The sequence below is a fragment of the Polypterus senegalus genome, chromosome 6 (assembly GCF_016835505.1).
Source record: "Polypterus senegalus isolate Bchr_013 chromosome 6, ASM1683550v1, whole genome shotgun sequence".
Taxonomy (NCBI): Eukaryota; Metazoa; Chordata; class Cladistia; order Polypteriformes; family Polypteridae; genus Polypterus; species Polypterus senegalus.
Window position 1 is genome coordinate 191,489,372 of NC_053159.1, and position 22,549 is coordinate 191,511,920.

The following is a 22,549-nucleotide window of genomic DNA, read 5'->3' on the forward strand; positions in this document are numbered from 1 at the left end:
AGTGCAGCTGGATGATAAACTGGACTGGACTGCCAATACTGATGCTCTGTGTAAGAGAGGACAGAGCCGACTATACTTCATTAGAAGGCTGGTGTCCTTCAACATCTGCAATAAGATGCTGCAGATGTTCTACCAGACGGTTGTGGCGAGCGCCCTCTTCTACGTGGTGGTGTGCTGGGGAGGCAGCATAAAGAAGAGGGACAAACTGGTGAGGAAGGCAGGCTCTATTGTAGGCACAGAGCTGGACAGTTTGACATCCGTGGCAGAGCGACGGGCGCTGAGCAGACTCCTGTCAATCATGGAGAATCCACTGAACGGGATCATCTCCAGACAGAGGAGCAGCTTCAGCGACAAACTGCTGTCACTGTCCTGCTCCACTGACAGACTGAGGAGACCCCACACTATGTGACTTTTCAATTCCATCTGGGGAGGTAAACGTTAACATTATACAAAGTTATTGTCTGTTTTTACATGCATTGTTATCACTCTTTAATTTAGTATTGCTTTTTATCAGTATGCTGCTGCTGGAGTATGGGAATTTCCCCTTGGGATTAATAAAGTATCTATCTATCTATCTATCTATCTATCTATCTATCTATCTATCTATCTATCTATCTATCTATCTATCTATCTATCTATCTATTGCAATCTTTTTAGTTAGCCAATAAAAGGTCTCATTTTGCTTGACTATTGACAATGACATAAAGTTTATTCAAAGAGTCAATATTTGCAGTGTTGTCCCTCCTTTCTTTTTCAAGACCTCTACAATTCACCCTGGCTGTCTGGCAATCAACTTCTGGCCCAAATCCTGACTGATGGCAGCCCATTCTTGCAGAACCAAAGCTTGGAGTTTGTCAGAATTGGTGTTTTTATTCCTCTTCAGAATTGACTAAAAGTTCTCAATGGGATTAAAGGTCTGGGGAGTTTCCTGGCCATGGACCCCAAAATTTTGATGTTTTTTTCCTTGAGCCACTTAGTTGTCACTTTTACCTTATGGCCCGGTGCCCCATCCTGTTGGTCACCAAACTATTCTTGGATGGTTGGGAGAAGTTGCTCTCGGAGGATGTTTGGTCCCAGTATTATTATTATTATTAGTAGTAGTAGTAGTAGTATGTGAATTTCCCCTTGGGATTAATAAAGTATCTATCTATCTATCTATCTATCTATCTATCTATCTATCTATCTATCTATTATTATTATTATTATTATTATTAGTATTAGAAGTAGTAGTAGTAGTATTATTATTATTATTAGTATTAATTATTAGTATTATTATTATTATTAGTAGTAGTAGTAGTATTAGTTTTATTATTATTAGTATTATTATTATTATTATTATTAGTAGTAGTAGTAGTATTAGTGGTATTATTATTATTATTAGTAGTAGTAGTTGTAGTATTAGTGGTATTATTATTATTGATATTGTTGGTAGTAGTAGTATTAGTATTAGTATTATTAGTAGTAGTGGTAGGTGGTATTAGTGGTTATTGGTAGTAGTAGTAGTGGTAGTAGTATTGGTTTTATATTATTGTTATTATTATTATTATTATTATTAGTGGTGGTGGTGGTAGTGGTGTGGTTTTTTTATTGTTGTTGTTATTGTTAGTAGTAGTGGTGGTGGTAGTAGTATTAGTATTTGTTATTATTTGGTGGTGGTATTATTATTGTTATTATTATTATTGGTGTAGTGGTGGTGGTGGTAGTAGTGGTAGTATTAGTATTATTATTGGTATTTATTATTATTATTAGTAGTAGTAGTAGTAGTAGTATTAGTAGTATTATTATTAGTAGTAGTAGTAGTAGTAGTATTATTATTATTAGTAGTAGTAGTAGTAGTATTATTATCATTAGTAGTAGTAGTATTATTATTAGTAGTAGTAGTAGCAGTATTATTACTCTTTTGGATGCTCCCTTTAGGGGTTGCCACAGAGGATCATCTTTTTCCATCTGTTCCTGTCCTTGTCATCTTGTTCTGTCACCCCCATCATCTGCATGTCCTCTCACCCCACATCCATAAACCTTCTCTTAGGCCTTCCTCTTCTCCTCTTCCCTGGCAGCTCTATCCTTGTCATCCTTCTCCCAATTTACTCAGCATCTCTCCTCTGCACAGGTCCAAACCAATGCAATCTCACCTCTCTGACTTTGTCTCCCAACTGTATCATTATTATTATTATTATTATTATTATTAAATCCCAAAAACTTGCAATGCATTTCCAATATCGCCCACTAGAGGGGAATCTATCACTAAACCCTGGCTAGATAAATGAGTAAACACAGAAATGTCATAAAAATCAAAAGGTTTTATTCTTAACAAGAAATGCTCTGTCACACAGTGAAGCTCCATAAAGCACAATGGCCAAATGGAATTACCCGAAGCACAAGGCAATCCAATGCTAACAAAGTTCCAAATCACAAATCCAGAGAATGGTCAGAAAACTGCACAAATAAAGGTCAGGAATTCAGAACAATCACAAAGCACAGCAAACACAAGAACTCACCAAACACTCCCAAACACATTCAAAAACGGACCACCAGGAGCTGTGGGAGACCCACTGGATTGATAGGTTGGTGATTGGCGGGTGGCACCACTTCTTCCTGGGACCGTCCATAAAACATAACCCAGGCATCTTATGCGCACAAACGCAATCCAAAACACAGAATGATGCAAAATTGTCAACAAAAGTAACACAAACATAAATAAAAGAATGAAAAATGAAGAAAATGGACCTAAGACATGAATTTGAACTTCAGCCAGAGGTTTCCGCCATTGGCTGAAACATAACAACTGGCATGTTGTATTAATCCCAGAGGGGAAATTCCCTTTTTCACATACCGCAACTTTCTCCAAGTTTTAGGGGCAGGTTAAGGTTAAGGGCCTTGCTCAAGGGCCCAACAGAGTAGCATTCCTTCTGTCACTGCCAGGATTCGAACCAGCAACCTTTGACTTACCAGGCCAGATTCTTTAGCCATAGAGCCATCACTTTGGCTTGGCAGACTGGATCTGAACTTTCTGGTCCACAAAGAGCAGAGAATTGTCAGTTTCAGCTGCCCAAAGAGGGGGTGGCTCATTAGCTTTCTGGTTTCAGACAAAGGCCATTTTGACAACTGTTGACAGACCTCCCCGGGGGCAGAGAGAAGCTCCAGAGAGAGTATCTGAGTGCACCGTGTTTACAAATGAAGGTGAAGCCTCTCGTGATTGGATTAAAGTCACTTTCAGTTACAAAGTCAGTGCCTTCCCATTGGCGAGTTCATCTGTCCATCCCTGTTGCCATTCCTTGAGTTATTGGTCTTTGTCATTGCTTGAGTCCATTTCACTCCTTCTGGTTCAAGAAGTCTGCAGAGGGGCCTCTGCAAAGATGTCAGCTCAACTCCCAGGTACTCCTCTGTTTTCTGATGAAGTGCCGGCAGATCCCGTCACAAGCTGGAGTTCATTCACACTTAGTCTGGAATGTAAGGGGGCAGCTGCATCCAAGTTACATATGCCACCTTAACCTGCACAGTGTGCTACTAAAGCCTAGCAGAACGGGCAAAGCCCACTTTGGTTCCCCTCTGCCAGATGGAAAAGAAAGGAAGAGCAGGGAGGTGCAATAAGAGAAACACTGACGGCAGAATTGATAGACAGAAAGTTAGCTATAGAAGACTAACAGAAGAATCCTGGCAGACAATCTCAGTATGCATCATGTAAAAAAAAAAAAAGAAAAGTGCCAGGGGTAATCACAAAGGAACCATGGCAGGAAGGGTCCTCATGCCAACTCATGGTCAAAAATAAACAAAGAGTACATGGAACTTGGATAAACCCGTGACTGAGGTCTCAGAAGATTGGGGGGTGCAGAAGACAGGTGGCACTGCCACACAGAAGGAGTTCATAAGGTAAGGTGTGACAGGATGTTTTAGGGAAAGGTGGCAGGTGCCCAGAATTTGAATTTAGGAGGCTGGATTTATGACAGAATTCAACGTGTTTAGTAGACCACTTCCACAAGGTGGTCTCACTTCCGACAGGCATCCCGGGCGACTGAGGCAGAAAGGACGGACGTCTTTGAAATGTTTAGAACTCACCACTAGGTGGAGTGACAGATGTGCGGTAGGTGGCGTTAGGTTCGCGAAGTCTTAGCATTTTTTTATTTTCTTTTTAGTTGAAGCCATGGAGCCGTGGACGATAGAACACCGCGTTTTTCTTTACGACTTTTTTGTCAAGAACAAACCAACCTATTACCGCAGTTCAGCGTGAGTTTTGTTGCCATTTCAATATCCACAGAAATAAAGCTGTTCCCACTCGTAAAACTATCCTACGTTAGGTTAAAGCACTTCATACACGAGGTACACTAATGAACAAAAGACAGCCGGGGGCTACACGAGCGGCACGTACCCCTGAAAATGTGGAAAGCGTACAACAGAGCGATGTTGAAAAGAGTGGAGGCCAACGTCCATGAACACCTTCAGAAATGTATCAGTGATAACGGACACCTCATGGGAGATGTTGTTTTCCATACTTGATTTTGTCAAATGCTATTTCAATATGAACTCAAATCTTTCAATAAATTTCTTTGTAAGAAAAAATTGACAATTTTGTGATTTTGTAAAAAAAGTCCGTCCTTTCTGCCTCACCCTGTACTTTGCTCCACTTTCCCCTTTTCTATTATTAATAAGTATGCCTTTGTCAGAATGCCTCAGTTCTCCCAGACTTAGCACTGTCTATAAGGTATTGTACTTTATAACGTCTCCCCACCTTCTCTTCTACATCTATAACCTCAGGCAATTAGGTGTAGTAAAAGACAAGCAAGAGTTAACTTACAATTTAAACAATGTATTATTAGTAATATTCATAAATAATAACAATACGCGAAGTACATTTGAATATTGGCAACCATACAACCTGATTAAATGGTGATGTGTAGTTTCAAGCAGCACACAGACTTGTTAGTTACTTAATGTTTCTAGTTAAGGCATCATTTGTGGTCAGCTTTCTTCAGAACAGGCCGCATGCCTGTCTCAATATGGCTGCCGAGTTGTGCTCTCCATTGTGTTGTTCTTTCAGTTCAGTAAGAGAGAGAGATGCTCCTTCATCATATGTTAGTAATAGAGAGAGTGTGAGGGAGTGAGCAAATTTATTGATGTTCAGTCCAACCCCTACAGCCAATAGCGCCTTGTGGTACTTAAAGGCTTCTGATACAAGCCAATTCCAAACAGCCATACTTCAGGCCAATGGGGGGACAGAACATCTTAACACCTGCCACCCCCCAAGACCATATGTTAAGGTAAAGCTTGGCAGTCAGGCAGCCTGGCTTTCCTATGGGGGTTGAAAGACTTTAGTAGAGAAACATTAGCCAACCTGGTTTAAGGCACATCAGTCCTGGTAGGTGGGGGATTCTTAAACCATCAAACCATTGCTGTTAATTATCAGTAATGTAACACTAATATTACATTACTTTACCCAAGTTACAAATAAAGATATACTAAATATTGATATCAAGTTATATGCAAAATCTCACATCACAAGAGAATCGCCACCACAGGTCATAGAGCAGCCGCGCTGTTTGCTTAAACTGCCCGCAGTGACCCATCGCAAGATACCCCACAAGTCATACGGAGCCGAGTTCAATTGTGAATCTGCGTGACCCAAATTCAAACAACACGCCACCCAAAATGGGTCCCAGCCCACAATTTAAGAATCACACTTTGCAGTCGGTCACCCATTGTCAGTCATGATGGTGGTTTAATCATCCCAGCCCTCATAATCCGTTACTTGCCACCATTGTTTTGCCCAGGTTCAAGTAATTCCTTATTCTGGTGGTCCTTTTGTTATATGGGGGTCTGTTTACCTGCTGTCAACTCAGGGTCACCACACTTCTCTTTGCAATTCACTGCAGACATTGTAATCGGTGACTCACATGGGGCGCCAGCGGGCACTGCCACACCAGCTATTGTGCAAAAAAATAAGCCGTCAGCCTCCCTCAGCCTCCCTCTCTCTTATTGTTAAACATTCAACCCTCCGCTGTGTCTTCCTCGTCATTTGTCCCCCAGTTCTCCATGTCCTTTCTTATTGCTTCTTCTAGTCCGGGTTTGATGATCTGGTAGTTTCTTTCATGTTTTGGGGTGGGCGAATTCTAAAGTGCTTTGGCAGAACGTCTGCATTTTTCTACCCAAGGAATTTCCATTTTCAGGTTTGTTTGTTCCTAGACGGTTTCTGAGAAAAGAGGAAAGCGTCGCGTCTCAGCCAGGGTTCCTGGTTTTGTGTCAATTGAGTGAATCGTTCTAAATTTTATGGTTATGTCTGTGTTTATAAGATGCATGACTGTGTTATGTTCCATATGTTTTGTGGGTGGTCCACCTGTTAATCACTAGCAGGGACTGCCCACCCTGACCCCTCTTAATTCTGAAGCTCTTCTGCAGTTCCCGTCAGTTCATTGTGAATGCGCTAAGGAGTTGGTGAGTGTAATTAAATCAGATCACTTAATGAATTCACTTTATTTAATTGTCTTTTGTTATCTAATCCCATTATTTCCTGCGGCAGCACAAGTCCCTGGACTTGTTTAATTCATTATTCCAATCATTTAGTTCTTAGGCCCTGACAAGTGATCATAGTTACAGAGCCCTTTAATTAATCATAGTAAATATAAAAATCAATTAAATAAAATAAATTAATTAAGTTACACTTACGTTACTGTAATTCCCCAGGATCCTTTTAATACATTTTGCCAGTAGTTTACAGGCCTGGCCCATTTAAGTAATCATCCTCATTGTTTTGCTACCTTGGACCTTTAATTAATTCCGTTAATTAAACTTTAGCACACACTTCTTTACAGGCTCATTGACTGATTCTTCCGAGTTCACACTGAATCGTTACCCGAGGACGAGTCACATGATTATCTTCTGTAGTATAACACCTTATTTTAATTGTGCATTGTCACACATGTGCACCAGAGGGTCACTTTCCAGGTACACCACCTCAAGATGAGAGGGGTCACTGTCACTAACAGTTGTAAGAGAAGGCCGGCAGCTGAACCTGGCCAGGACACCCAAGTGAAAGAATGACAGGTAAGGGCAGCCTTTTTGGGTCATTGCCTTCCCCAGAATGCTAGATGCCAGCTCCCCTGGGTTACAGTGGTGCCCCGGATTCCCACAGGGCATAATGAGTTTTGGAGTTTTTTTTATCTCAGCCCTTTTGGGTACCATGGGTGCTGCCAGGGGGCGCTTGCAAGGACTGAAGAACCATATAACATGGGGTTTCCAGCTCACACAGGAGTGCTTACAGGCCAATATAAATGGAGCTAACTGCCCCACAGAAAGGAGCCAGGAGCAGGTGGAAGGTGGGCAAAACTTGCTGGGAGGAGTGGAGGAGGAGGAGGAGGTTGTGACCAATAGAGAAAGGTAGAAGTAAAAAAGAGTTGTGCCGCATTGTATGTGTGGCTGTGGTGGTGGGAACGCTTGATTCAAACTTGTGCCCCATATCTGTCTGTGTTGGGTTTGGGGAGACAGAGCGCCCCCTAGTGTCCCCACCGCCGGCTCGAAAAAAACATGAAGCAAAGGAAGCTCCGCCTCTTCTGGTCCACATTTCCATGCTGACCTAAGGCAGACTCAGTAGCTTGTTGTTCCAGACCGTTTTCTCTAAAAGGCGAACATTTCTCGTTGTCTTTCTTCATTTTTTTGTTCCAATTAAATGAGATTTTCGGCCCGGATGTCACCCCAAGCACTTGGCTTTGCCCTGCTTTTTCATTCGCCCCGCTACAGCATCATGAATGTGTTCTCATGCTTGGTGTACTGAAACAGGACAGTGTCATGTGAATCGTCATCATTAATTATACGTACATAAATATTGTGACTTGGTGATAGGGAAACACATCAGGACTGCCAGAATCATTGTTGTTCCAACTTGATAATCATATTTTTTTTAAATTTATTTTAAATTATTTTCATTTTGGCAACAGAAAACAGAAGGGTGCGCAAGGGCACAACAGAAAGGACGCTGATGAATAAGCACTTCTTTGGTGTCACTCGGGGGCCCCTTTTGGTCTTATATCCGGGTCACACATGGATGCCACCTTCAGGTCTCTGCCGCCTTTTGTAACGTCCAGAATGGGCAGGGCGGAGCCTAACACGGTAAGCGTTGCTTGCCCTCGTCTGCCGTCTTTTCCGGGCTGTGGGAAAAAGAGAAAATACTGTTAGTGACAGCGCCCCCAATCGTGCCAGGGTGGTACTGCTTACCACAAGAGGATCCCTGGTCACAAATACAGTAGGTGACACGTTAAGACACAGAATAACGTATGCGTTATTAAATCTGTGATACGATCAGAGGTGGACACCCAACACCCACTCCCTGACTCTACATATGCAGCAGCAGTTATGTCTAACAAAACATATCTAAAGAATCGATTAACTTAAATGGGCAGTTTGACAAAAAAAGAAAAATCTATTCAGTAAAGTGAACCGTAATGCCCGTCACTATCACCTCATCCATTAATTCCTTCGTGACTCTTCAGGATTTATCCCATTCGTTTAGTTCCTGGGTCCAGTGCAGTATTCACAGTGGGGTTACTCAGGACCCTTTCGTAATTCACAGTATTTAAATGAATTAATTCCAGATATTAAACTCGTCCCCCTTCGAGTTTTGTCACCGAGGCTCATCCATCCCCTATGGTGGCACATTTCTCTGGGCTCCTTTAATGAATAAACCCAATAATTTAGCTACTAGCTCCGTTTCTATAATTGTTTCCCCAGCCCACTACATGAGCCCCCATTGTAGTTTTGTCATTCCGACTGTAAGCTCAATTTCAATAATTACCCCAACAATGGACTCTTATTGAGCCCATTTAGATCATCCCCATCAAGAGTGTAGTTTGGTTACCAGCATTCCCTGATGGGGACAATCTGTGATAAGATAAGGGGTCCCACTTGGTGAAGCTGTCACCTGTCACATGTCGCTATGGATTGTGAAATAAAACCTGCACTATATGGACGACAGTATGTGGAGACCCCCTAAATGATTAAGTTCAGGTGCTTCATCATTCACTCGGCTCCATTGACGCACCAAAGAACTCATTGACTTCAAAGGTGGCACTGTCATGGGATGCTCAGTGTGTGAAATTTCTGCCCTGCTATACCCACCCCGTTCCAACAGTAAATGCCAGAAATTGAAAGAGGAACTGGTGAGGAGCAACAACAGCTCAGCCATGAAGTTGGTGGCCTTGCTGATGGAATTTGTGTCATCCACAAGTTTTGAAATATGTAAAAACGGCCCACCCCCTATGACATCACACACAACCGGGGTCCGCACTGCCTCTGGAAGCAACATCAGCAAGTGCATCAGAAGCTTCATGAAATGAGTTTCCAAAGTTACTATGCATGATGCCATGCGTCGGCTGGAGGGGTGCAAAACACGTCACTCACCAGTAGACCCCTGCAGCAGTGGAAACTGGAGGGATGAAGCACATGCTTCACTATCTGGCAGTCTGATGGATGAATTTGGGTTTGGTGGATGCCAGCAGTAAAGCGACGTTCTGGACTGCGTAGTGACTACCGTAAAGTGAGGGTGTCGATGGAGAAGTAGAGAGAAGGCCAGAAGGAGTTGCATTGTGTCTTTGTGGACCTGGAGAAAGCAAATGACAGGGTGAGGAGAGAGGAACTGTGGTATTGAATGAGGAAGTCGGAAGTGGCAGAGAAGTACATAAGAGTGGTACAGGATATGAACGAGGGAAGTGTGACCATGGTGAGGTCTGTGGTTGGAGCGACAGAGGTGGGATTACATCAGGGATCGCTCTGAGCCCTTTCTTATTTGCAATGGTGATGGACAGGTTGGCAGACGAGATTAGACAGGAGACCCCGCGGACTGTGATGTTTGCTGATGACATTGTGATCTGTAGCGATAGTAGGGAGCAGGTTGAGGAGACCCTGGAGAGGTGGAGATATGAGAGGACAGGAATGAAGGTCAGTAGGACCACCAACACAGAATACATTTATGTGAATGAGAGGAATGAATGGTGAGGTTGCAGAGAGTAGAGTTGGCAAAGGTGGATGAGTTTAAATACTTGGGATCAACAGTAGAGAGTAATGGGGAGTGAGGAAGAGAAGAGAAGAAGAGAGTGCAGGCAGGGTGGAGTGGGTGGAGAAGAGTGTCGAGAGTGATTTGTGATAGACGGGTATCAGCAAGAGTGAAAGGGAAGGTCTACAGGACGGTAGTGTGACCAGCTATGTTATATGGGCTGGAGATGGTGGCACAGGAGACAGAGCTGGAGGTGGCAGAGTTAAAGATGCTAAGATTTGCATTGGGTGTGACGAGGACGGACAGGATTAGAAATGAGGACATTAGAGGGTCAGCTCAAGTTGGGTGGTTGGGAGACAAAGTCAAAGAGGCGAGATTGAGTTGGTTTGGACATGTGCAGAGGAGAGATGCTGGGTATATTGGGAGAAGGAAGCTAAGGATAGAGCTGACAGGGAAGAGGAAGGCCTAAGAGGAGGTTTATGGATGTGGTGAGAGAGGACATGCAGGTGATGGGTGTGACAGAGCAAGATGACAAGGACAGGAAGAGATGGAACAAGTTGATCTGCTCTGGCAACCCTTAATGGGAGCAGCCGAAAAAGGAAGTAACTTCCGTAAAGTTTGTAGAAGGACAGATCATGGCAGGGTTTGGGTGAGGCCCCTTGGCTCCAGTTCCAGACATCTAAGACAAATGGACACTTGAGTTTGGGGAAGACCTTTATCTGTTCCAGCATGACTGTGCCCCTGTGGTCCGTAAAGACATGGAGGTACTGAAGAGGCCTGCAGAGAGCCCTGATCTTGACTGTGGAGATGAATTGGAACACCTAGTGCCAGCCAGGTCTCCTCATCCAACATCAGTACCTGACCTCACAAAAACCTCTTTTGGCTGACTTGGCACAAAATGCCACAGGCAAACTCCAGAAACTTGTGTAAGGAAGAGGGGAGGCTGTTACAGGAGGGCCAACTCCATATTAATGTCCATGGATTCGGAATGGGATATCCATCAAGCTCATAGAGGTGGGATGGTCAGATGTCCACAAACTTTTGGCCATAGAGAGTACGAGAACCACTGTCCAGGGGGAATCTTGTCCAATTCCAAATAGCATTGCACTGTGTCCTCTAGAGTGGAGGTCAGTCCAGATGTCACCTCACGGCATTTTACTTTTATGCCACACAACTATGGGCTCATTCTAACGCAGGGATGGGCAGCGTCAGTCCTGGAGGGCCGCAGTGGCTGCAGGTTCTCATTCCGACCCAAATGCTTAATAGAAACCAATGATTGTCGATCTCATACCTTATTTAACTTCACGGAATGTTTAGTCTGCAATGTCATGTTCTTATATTGTAGATTTTTTCCTTTCCAATGAAATCTAAATGATTTGAAGCCTAAAACGGATCATTTCCAGTCTGTCACATTTTACTCTTAAGTGTTTTATTAAACCAAATAGTGCAGGATGAATCCACACACAGTTGGAAATGGAGACAAGTCAGATGGAGAACGGCTGGCTCCTTTGTCATTTGCATCTTATTACTAATACGGAGCCATTAAAAATAGTAAATGCAGCAGTTTAAGAATGAAATAAGCAATTAAGGGTGGGGAACCTCAACAAGCGAGACCACTACATTGAATCATCAAAATGTCACTTGAGCTCTAAGTGCTTCATCAGCAATAATTGGCTTCTCATTAAGAAACTGGGTTGGAACAAAAACCTGCAGCCTCTGTGGCCCTCCAGGACCGACATTGCCCACCCCTGTTCTAGCGGATACCCCACACTCTCCGCTGGACATCCTACACTTTTTTTTAAAGCCATGTTGGTCAGCCTGGGGCCAGCTGGATGGTTTGCCCAGCCTGGCTTGGCAGTTCTGAACCCGAGGCTGGCATGGACGGTTTATTGAATCAGTCAGGCAACAATCCATGGCTCTTGTGGGCGCTGCTGCTTGAAGATAGATGGATGGTTACGGCTGGTGGTCCGACCTCATTCGGCTGCCTACTTTTTTTCATAATTTGAATCCCTTTAGGACACCCTGCCTTCACCAAAGGTCAACCTGCAATGTCTTCCTGGTATGACCAGCACTAATCAGCTCTAAGCAAACACTGAACACACACATACTGTACACACTTACCCACAATGCCTCCATCGTCACCGTCCTGGCACACGGGGCAGCACTCTCCAGGTGGCAGGTACGGCTGATTGCAGTTCAGGATCTCCTCACACTTAAACTCTTCACACAAGATGGTCCCGTGGTCACACACGCAGATCTGGCAGGGCCGAGGTTTCCAGGCGTCCTGGTCGGCGTACACCTGACCATTCTGGGAGCAGCTGAATTCTTTACCTGCAAAGCAAAAAAAAAAAACAATAAATATAAGGGGACGGGGCCCAACTTGAAACCGGTATTTCAACATACCACCAGGGGGTGCTCCTCAGCATCAGACTCTACACAGCAAAGCACCAGCACCACCACTCATGTGGCACCTTATCAAATGCTTTCCTAAAGTCCAGATAAATAATCTCATCTCCTCCTCTCTGGTCGTCTCCTTTTGTTGCCTCCTCATAGAATTCCAGCCTGTCAGTTAAACACGACCTCCCTCTTCTGAGCCCACGCTGACTGTTCAGTTAAACTCCTGCACTTGTCATGTGTTACTCAATCTTCTCCTTAATAATTCCTTCCATTAATTTTTCTGTGATGCACGTTAAGCTTACTGGCCTATAGTTGGTTGGATCTGCTCTGTCACCCATTATCTATAATTTGATGATATTTACCAGTTTCTAGTCCTTTGGACTCTCCCTTCTGTGCAGTGACACCCTAAATATATGATCAGGGGTTTATTTCTGCACTCGCTGACCTCTTTAAGAACTCGAGGGTAAATATCACCATCACACGCTACACAGTGAAGCACCAGAGAGAGGATGTCAAGTAGTGGGTGCAGCCAATCCACTCCATGCCTCCCTGCTCTGTCCTCTTAAACAAAGTGGCCCAAGTGCAAAGCTTCAAGTGACAACCTCAATCCAAGTGGGACGCCATCTTCACAGTCTGGGGTGGGCCTCATTTAGTGCAGCTGCCCTACACGGCTGTACAGTACTGAGGCCTCTGAATCCAATTCACGTCCTGCAGCTACGAGTGAGAACGTCAAACCAAGTCAAGTTCTCATCAGTGAACTTTAAAGGCTTGTCCAGGATTGAACTGGAGCAAGTGTAGCAAAGTTGAGGAGAGCCCACCATGAATAGAAAATGACCCCCCTGCTAGACCTGCCCTGTTCAACTGTCAGTCCCCTGATGAGGAAGAGGGAGCAGCAACAGCTCAGCCACCAAACAAAACTCGCAGAGCAGGACCACCAAGTGCATAATAACGACCTATCGTCTGTGACATCTCTAACCACGGAGGTCCACATTGCCTCTGAAGGCAACATCTGGACAAGAACTGTGCGTCTGGAGCTTCACGAAATGGATTTCCATACCCAAGACTGAGATCATTACCCACTATGCCAGTGGACCCTTGGAGCTGTGGAAACTGGAAGGATGAATCACACTCCTCATCGTCTGGCAGTCTGATGGACAAATATGGGTCTGGTGGATGCCAGGAGGATTCTACCATCTGGACTGTGAGGTGCCTACTGTAGAGTTTGTTGGAGGATGGATCATGGCAGGGTTTGGGTGAGGCCTCTTGGTTCCAGTGAAGGGTCCTGTTAATTCTCCAACAGACAGGGGCATACAGCATGAGGCAGATGGTCACAACAGTCTGGGGGAGACCCTTTTCTGTTCCAGCCCCTGTGGTCCATAAAGACATGGAGGTACTGGAGAGGGCCCTGAACTCAACCTTGGGGTTGAATTGAAACACCTACTGCCAGCCAAGGTCTCCTCGTCCAACATCAGCACCAGACCTCACCAACGCTCTTTTGGCTGAATGGGCACAAATTCCCACAGACGCACTCCAGAATCTTGTAGAAGGAAGAGTGGAGTGTGTTACAGGAGGGCTCACTCCACATTAATGCCCATGAGATGTGTGATGGTCAGGTGTCCATAAACTTTTGACTACACAGGATATGAGAACCACTGTCCTGGGGGAATCCTGCCAAATTCCAAATAGCAGGTCCAGGTGTCAACATTGCACTGTGTGCCCACAGTGGAGTTCAGTCCAGCTGGGCACATCCCAGGCCTGATTTATTCTCCTGTCACTCCATGGCATTATACTTTTTCGCCACACAACCTTGGGTTCATTCCAGCAGATACCCAACATTTACCACTGAGCTTCCTCTACTTTTTTAAAAGTCAAAGCCTGGTCTGGCTTGGCAGTTCTTAACTGGATTCTGGGAGGAACAGCTTATAGGATCAGTCAGTCCCTAATCTAGGACTCTGAGGAGAGGCTGGCCTCTAGTGGGTGCTGCAACATAAATGCTTTAAATCTGTCACCGGACTGAACAGGTTACAAGATGGATGGTTACAGCTGGTGGTCTGTCCTCATGCCCCTGCCCACTTTATCTTAATTTGAACCTCTTTAGAGCTCCTTGGCACACAATGCAACATCTTCCTGGAGTGATCTCAATAAAGGGCTCCCTCTACTGGCCAGGTCAGCACTGAACAGCTGTAAGGTCCCCCCCTCCATCACCAAGAGCACCATGCACATACCCTTGTCCTGGCATATTGTGCAGCATTCTCCAGGCGGCAGGTATGGCTTCATGCAGTTCCCGACCTCCCCACACTGGACCGCTTCGCACACGACAGCCCCGTTGCTGCACATGCAGATCTGACATGGCTCAGGTTTCCAGATGTCATGCGCAGCGTAAACCTGACCATTCTGGGAGCAGCCGAGTTCATTACCTGCAAAGGAAAAGACAAAAACAAATATGAGGAGACAGGGCCAACTTGAGACCTGCACCTCAACAGACCACCAGGGGGTGCTCCTCAGCATCACACTCTGCACAGTAAAGCACCAGAGAGGTGAGGTTCAGTATTAGAGGCAGTAAATTCACTCCATGTCTCCCTGCCTGGTCACTCCGCCAGAGAGTCTGCCCTCCCAGGGTCCACACCAGGCGATGTAAGAGGATGGACAGTCGTTCAAGTTGGGGGGCATACACTAATACAGCACGTTGCTGCAGCTGCTCAAGTCCTCAACAATGAGGATCACCCTCGGGTAATCACGCCACATGGCTGTAGTGCTGTAACTGATGCTCCCTCACAATGCGGGTCGTGTGCCTCATTGGGGACTCCGTGAGCAACATAAAGTCACATCAGCAGTACCCAAGGACCCTCCAAAGAGACACAGTACCAAAGGGGTCCAGTCTTTGTCTCAGGTCACTGGATAGCATCCATGTCTCGCAAATAGGAAGCACGAGGACTCAAAAGACTTGGACTTTCGTCCTTTTGCAGAGATATCAGGAGCACCACACACTCCTTTCCAGCGACCTCATGACACCCCATGCTGTCCCAATGTAAGTAAACCTAAAATCTCAATGACGAGGTCGACACTCTCTCTGCAGACAGACACTCAAACCCCTCGCTCAGTCTCTTGAAAGCCCCCATCAGAGCCTTTGCCAACTCCGCGAAGATCACAACATCGTCAGCAAAGTCAAGATCAGTGAATCTCTTTTCAACAACCAGCCGCTGGACTCCACAATCCTGCCCACCATCCAGTCCAACAATGCATTGAGCAGAGTAGGAGCAGAACACACCGCTGCCAAACCCCAAAATCAACTGGGAAAAAAAGACCACAACCCATAAACAATGTGCTTGAACCTCACACCTCACCAGACAGTCCTGAGAACTCACCAGTATCTCACCTGTCCGTGGGAAGCAAATCAGGCAGTGAGTGTGATGGAGAAGACCAGAGCTGCACCTGTCCTTGTGACTGTAACCACCGCTGTCAGCTCATCTTAGAAGGGGGAGTTGGCTCAAACTGCTCTTGTACGCTCACAGTGGCTCTTCAGAGGTACTGCAGCTTCACTTATGGTGTGGTGATACTGGCTGATGTGCCCACAAAGGCTTTGACCAAGGTGATGCCCAGCCACCAACATTACCTGAGGTGAGCATGTTGATTCAGAGGTCAGTCAGAAGAACTGGTGGTCACGTGGATTGTAAACTAAATTAACCCCATCTCTTCTCTGATTAGAAATAAAGTGATAACACCTCCGTCTGTCCGTCTTGGTGTCTCTGCCCCAGCCAGGGTGTAAAGCACTGTGAGCTACAATATTTGTATGAAAATGTGCTATATAAATAAATGTTGTTGTTGGTGTAATGTCGTCTGGTGCCCCCAAGAGGGCGGACATGTCTTATGAACAAAGTCAGGTAGCCGGAGTGTGGCGTGAGTCACGTCAGTGCCGGTCAAAGACATAGAATGACTAGACGCCGCATGGCCAGCAGCATCGTACGTCATCGTCGCCGCCATATTGCGAGTGGCACTGCTGTGGAGTGAAGTAATGATACAGATGCCTCACGCATGTGCTGCTCGGGCTTGTACAAACCGCTGTACACGCTAAACCAGATCACAGGGGGATTACATTTCATAGGTAAGGCTGAGCAATTGTTTTGGTTATATTTGGCCATTAGAAAATCCTGTTTTATAATCTTAGTTCCAAGGTCACCTTACAATAAAATTAAAATTAAGCAACATTACTAAAATTAAAACAAGAGCATGAATAATTAGCAAACAAAGATAACTGGCGGCATTGTGGTAGCACTGCTGCTTCACAGTTAGGAGACCCGGGTTCGCTTCCTGGGTCCTCCCTGCGTGGAGTTTGCATGTTCTCCCCGTGTCTGCGTGGGTTTCCTCCCACAATCCAAAGACATGCAGGTTAGGTGGACTGGCGATTCTAAATTGGCCCTTGTTGTGTGTCCTGTGGTGGATTGGCACCCTGCCCAGGATTGGTTCCTGCCTTGTGCCCTGGGATTGGCTCCAGCAGACCCCCGTGACCCTGTTTTCGGATTCAGCGGGTTGGAAAATGGATGGATAACTGGCAGTAACAGTGCAAATTTCACAATTGGTATGCCAGTTTGAAAAGATAAGTTTTGAGGGTTGTTTTAAAATGTGTTATTGAATCGAGCTGACGAATATGAGAGGGAAGAGAATTCCCGAGTTAGGAGCACCAGGAGAGACACTCGAGCTCCCATAGCACTGAGTCTGACGTGTGGGACAGAAAGTCGAGCTGCAGATGAGGATCTGAGTGAGGAGAGGAGTGCCAGTCTGGAGGAGATCAGTGAGGTGTGGAGAGCTTTAAATGTGCCGAGCGGGATTGTGTGTCGTATTCTGTATTGAAGTCGAGAGAGAATACGTGTGACATGTTCAGTGGATTTAGAACAGCAGGTTGTTATCCTGGCAGCAGAATTTGAAGAAGTTGTAAGCGATGGATACGTTTGTGTGGGATGGCAGATAGAATAGCATTACAGTAATCTATAGGTGAGGTGACTCGGGCATTAACTGATACTTCAGTACTGTGTTGGGTAAGAACAGGACGAGGTCTAGAAATGTGTCGGAGATGAAAGAAGGCAGTCCGAGAAACGTTACTTATATGGGAGGAGTTAATAATATTATTATTATTATTATTATTATTATTATTATTATTATTATTAGTTAATAATTGCCATTATTAATGTATAAATGGATATAAATAATTGCATTTAAACGATTCGCCAAAATCTGCTGTATGTAAACGATACTGTTTTAAACGTTATTGTTTTATCATCAGAAAACCGGTTTCCACGTCTACCTGTTTTAGTTTAAATGGCACTTTTCCACTTGCAATATGGCGGACGCGCTGACGTATCGTGCCGACTGGGCAAGCAGTGAATGCGGCGTCTATCTACAGGGTGGTCCAGATCTAATTATGACAATTTTCATTACGCTATAACTTATTAAGTTTATTACATAGAAAATCACCCGAAAAATCCCGGACCATCGAGAAGCGTGCGAACTGACGACATGAAGAATCGTCTTCACGCCAAACTGGAATCGTCCCCGCATAAATCAAAGTCATCCAGACGATCTGGATCTGCATAATTAGATCTGGACCACCCTGTATATACTGTATGTCTATGGTCAAAGACCACATAGAGCTGCTGGATACGGGGGGCACAGGCGCTTCTTTACCCAAACAGCGTCCCTTGGAGTTTATTGTTGGGGGTGGCTTGGTGGGCGTAAAAAGGTGTGTTAGTCAGAGCTGGTATGCACGTTGAGGAGAGACAGCAAGAAGCACAAATGAAAAGAGCTGAGGTGACGCTCACCCGGTGAGCCGAGACTCCTCAACGCAGGGCACGGTCAACGCAGACGGACCCGTCGTGCTCGCAGGCGCTGTGTTTGTGACTGCAGAATCCCCAAAGATCGGATTAATGAATTATTCCAGCAATTAACGGGCCCGGTTCATTTAAGTTATCAGATTTATTGTTTTGTTGCCCTGGACTTTTCATTAAATTCATTCACATAATTCAGTTTACCATCCTTTGTATTTTGTCACCTAGTGGCAGCACAGTTCCCTGCACTCCTTCCACGATTTACCCCAATCATTTAATTCTTGAGTCCAGCGCAGCATTCCACAGGTGTGTTACTCAGGACTCTTTCGTTATTACAATTACTGTAGTTTAATTTATTGAATTCAACTCGGCCCCTTGTCACTGATGCCTGTTTATTCCCTATATGGCAACTCACTTCCCTGAGATCGTGTAATGAATTATCCCAAGCATTTCGCAGCTAGCTCCATTTTAGTAATCGTACTACATGAGACCCCCAAAAGGCTTGAGCTCTTTATTTATTCATTCTGACTGTGTTTTTAATTAGGCTCAATTGAAATGATTATCCCAACAGTAGGTTTTACTCTGTTTAAATCATGTCACTGAAGAATGCAGTTTTGGTGCCAGCGTCTCCTGGGGTGCAAACAGTATGAAACTAAATTTGCACTACAGTCAATCAGCACATCGTCATGCAGTCTCATAACAGAAAATCAAAAATCAGATTAGAACAAAAAATCAAGAAACAAAAAAGACGCCCAGAGTGAAGCACATACAGGAGCCACACAGTCTCCCCCAGCAGTAGAATGGGTCATACTGAAGAGATCAGTGACACAGACAATAGGATGCCACCTTTGCCACAAGTCAGCATGTGAAATTTCTGCTCTGTTCAATCTGCCCTGGTCAACTGCTGTTATTGTGAGGTAGAAGCGTTGATGAGCAACAACAGCTGAGCCAGTGCGGGACCACCAAGTACTGAAGGGCATAAAACAACCGAGTGCCCCCTTAAAGTGACCTCACTAAAGGGCTCCCTCTACTGGCTAAGTCAGTACTGAACAGCTCTAAGGCCCGCCTCCCCAGCACTGAGCCCCTCCCACACACACACACTTACCCACTCCGTCTCCATCACTTGCGTTCCGGCAGACTGGGCAGCACAATCCCTGTACCAAGTCCTGCTGCTCACAGTCCAGGACCTCCTCACACACGACGTCATCACACAGGATGTTCCCAGCATCGCACACGCAGATCAGGCAGAACTCAGGTTTCCAGACATCCCTGTCAGCGTACACCTGACCATTCTGAGTACAATGGGCTTCTTTAGCTGCAAAGCAAAAAAAACAAACAGTAAATATGAGGGGGTGGGGCCAATTTGAAACATGCAGCTCAAAAGAACACCAGGGGGCGCTCCTCAGCATTAAACTCTACACAGCAAAGCACCAGAGAGGGGAAGTCCAGTAGAGGCTGCCATCCAAGTGAATATCTTCCTGGTAATGAGAAATTCAGGGATCCATCTAGAATCTGGCCAAGCAAGGAGGGACGAACGTAACAAGAGGGATGAGTGCAGTGAGCTGGAAGTGCAGAAAGCCCACCACGAGAAGAAGACATCCCTACAGCCTGCTTTAAAAAAAATCACAGAGTCCAAAGAGATGATCCCTTCATTAAAAGTGCCAGCTGGGATTAAGATACGGGTGTCAAGTTGAGAAATTGCAGGACATGATGGTACATGGGAGCCATTTTGTGTCTGCTCAGGTATGGATTGAGCTGGGGTCCCCTATGCTGTGCTCTTAAGGGGTACAAATTGAAATCCTGACCCATATAGCGCCATTCTAAGGAGTATAAACTGAGATAGGAGCCCATATAGGGTGCATATAATGGGGTAGAAATCAAGAACATGTCATATGTAACGTCTCCCGCATGTTGGAGAAACTGAAATTGTGTCCCATATAATGTGCAGGTAAGGGTGTAGTTGATGGTATGTCCCGTATAGCACCCTACTATGGGGTGCACATTGCAACTGGGTCCCATCTAATGCTCTTTTCAGACCCTCACCCATATGGCACCCTTGTATGGGGTGGTGAGGCATTGAATGTCTGTATAAGGGGGTAAAATCTGAGATCTTGTCCCATATTGTATCTTTGTAAAGAATTTGAAGAAATTCAATTTCAGTCCTATATGGTGTCCCTGTAGGGAGCAGACATTGTCCCATCACTCATACGCTTGGAGTAAGCTGGATGGTCACGTTTGGACCACCAGAACATGTGTGGTAAAACAAGAGCAGAGTTGCTTTCCCTTACGTCACCCTTGTTACAATAATCAAAATGAAGATTATTGTCATTTAATGTCACCCTGTAATGAGGTCACAGATTGAACTTTGGGACCACATAAAGAAAACAAAATCAAAGCTATGGAGCCTTACAAAGGATAAAGGTTTGTGTCCACTTAGTACACACAGAGAGGCTTCAGCTGAGATGTTGTCCCCGTGGATGTTCAGACCAAGTAAGCACACTTAGATGGGGGTCTTCCTTGTAATTCAGTCCAATATAGTGCCTTGTAGGTGGACGAAGGTGCCAATTTGTGCCCTTTTAGGGGAAAGAAATTGAGATCCCTTCCCATAAAGCACCCTGAAATGAGACAGGGGGCCACCGAGGCTCCTCTCCACCACCAGACCTGACATACGAGGGTAGACTTCACAATTTAATATACTGAGATCTGCAACCACCAACCCCTAAGGGTTCATGTCATTTATTACATTTGAGGTCACTTACAGATGGCACAAACAAGCAGGCACAGAGTAGGACACACACATCGGGCAGCGGAATTGAAGAAAAATGTTACTTACCACCTACAACATCCAGGCACATCCCTAGTGGCGCAAGAAAAAGAGGAAGAGTAGCGAGCAGCAGGCAAGTCCAGCGTGGCACACAGCTCTCCATGTCTAAGGAGCACTTGTGTGGAAGACACAAAGAAAAGAACAAGCAAGCACTGTGAGCTCACGTCGAGGAGCTGTGGCTTTTACAAGGACCTCACAAGACGGCCCCCCGACAACAGCACCCCACCCACCCCAATCAGGCTGAGACATCTAATCAGCGCACAGAAGGCGGCAACCGACACTCTCGGCTGCTGTAAACAGGGACGACTCGGAGACACTCTGCTTCGGAGCTCCTTTGCCAGTTCTATGCCAGTTTGGCTCACCCAGCTGCCTAGGCCATTCAGTCTGGTCACTGCGATTCACAAAGTCCCCAGGTGGCAGGACTCAAGGCTTCTGCGGCTGCAGCCAGGCTGATACTGACCGACCAGGCAATGTGCCCCCCTACTTAAGGATTGACATCCACTCTGTGTGTGACCCTGAATGAGTCTCTTCACCTGCACTTTATAATGCAGCACATACTAAGCACCTTTGCATAGTGTGTATTATTTAAAGGCGCTATATAATACCATAAGGTTTTTGATGCAGAATCCTCCCCTGATTCCCAGTGTAACCCCAAGTGAGTCACTTCACCTGCTGGGCTCCATGCTGTAATGCTGCACACGTAAAGTGCCATGTGTACTGTGTAAAGGCGCTATATAAAATAAGCAGGTCTTTTGGTTCAATCGGCCCTGTGTGGTCATCCAGGGTAACCTCGAGGGACTCACTTCTCCTGCCTTGGGTCACATTGTGAAAATACGTAGAAGCTTATGTAGTTGTAAATGCCTCTAGTATGTAAAGGCACTATATAAAGTCACCTTGCTTTGCTTCGTCCTCTCCCGTTTAGTTCCAGTGTCACTTCACAAGCTGGGCTCAGGCTGTAACGCCGCACGTGTATAGTGCCCTGGCATGGTGTGTTCTACGTAAAGGCACTACAGTATACAGTATAACATCAGCTGTAGCTGTACAGTATATAACAGCAGCCTCCTCTTGTAGATTGCCAGTGTGACCCTGAGTGAGGGGCTTTACATTTGTTGTTTGTTTTCTTTAAGTTGCACAGCGTTAATGAATGTCGTTAAAAAGTCAATTAGGGTAACTAAGCCGCCAGGGCGTGCAACAATAAGAAGCTGCAATCAAGCGATTCTGCAAAGAGAAAAACGGGCGCAATATGTCGGATCTGCATTGGGAGGTGTGGGAGGGGGCATCTGCTAATTAAAATGTGGCTTTAAAAAAAGGAACTTGTTATGGGACGAAGTGTAGAATACGGTAACGATAGGTCGCGTACGCTGGATAAAGTAAGGGGCGCTGTAAGCGGTGTCAGTCGCTTTATATGTTAAAGTTGTACGATCATCAATCAGCTCATCTCACGTTACCACCCTAAAAGAAATCAAAGTATATGAATGGCTTTGTTCAGTCGGTTGGGTTTGGGGTTTCTATAATCATATGTCGACAGAAAAT

At 45.3% G+C, this 22,549-nt stretch overlaps 1 protein-coding gene across 1 annotated transcript; it reads right to left on the reverse strand.

Moving 5' to 3' along the window:
- Nucleotides 1–7,868: 7,868 nt before the first annotated feature.
- On the reverse strand, nucleotides 7,869–21,194 carry LOC120530606 (cysteine-rich motor neuron 1 protein-like). The gene is made up of 5 exons (XM_039755025.1): nucleotides 21,026–21,194; nucleotides 19,298–19,507; nucleotides 14,599–14,790; nucleotides 12,098–12,307; nucleotides 7,869–8,135 (listed from the first exon to the last, which is right to left on the reverse strand). The coding sequence occupies exons 1-5, from the start codon at nucleotides 21,117–21,119 to the stop codon at nucleotides 8,023–8,025; spliced, it is 819 nt and encodes a 272-aa protein (XP_039610959.1). The 5' UTR covers nucleotides 21,120–21,194; the 3' UTR covers nucleotides 7,869–8,022.
- Between the last annotated feature and the right edge of the window lie 1,355 nt (nucleotides 21,195–22,549).

Excerpts from the sequence above, each read along its gene's own strand:
- LOC120530606 (XM_039755025.1), bottom strand. The coding sequence starts at position 21,119 with ATGGAGAGCTGTGTGCCACGCTGGACTTGCCTGCTGCTCGCTACTCTT. Across the intron at positions 19,508-21,025 it reads GTGCCTGGATGTTGTAGGTG|CTAAAGAAGCCCATTGTACT; the intron begins GTAAGTAACATT and ends TTTGCTTTGCAG. Across the intron at positions 14,791-19,297 it reads AAGTGATGGAGACGGAGTGG|GTAATGAACTCGGCTGCTCC; the intron begins GTAAGTGTGTGT and ends TTTCCTTTGCAG.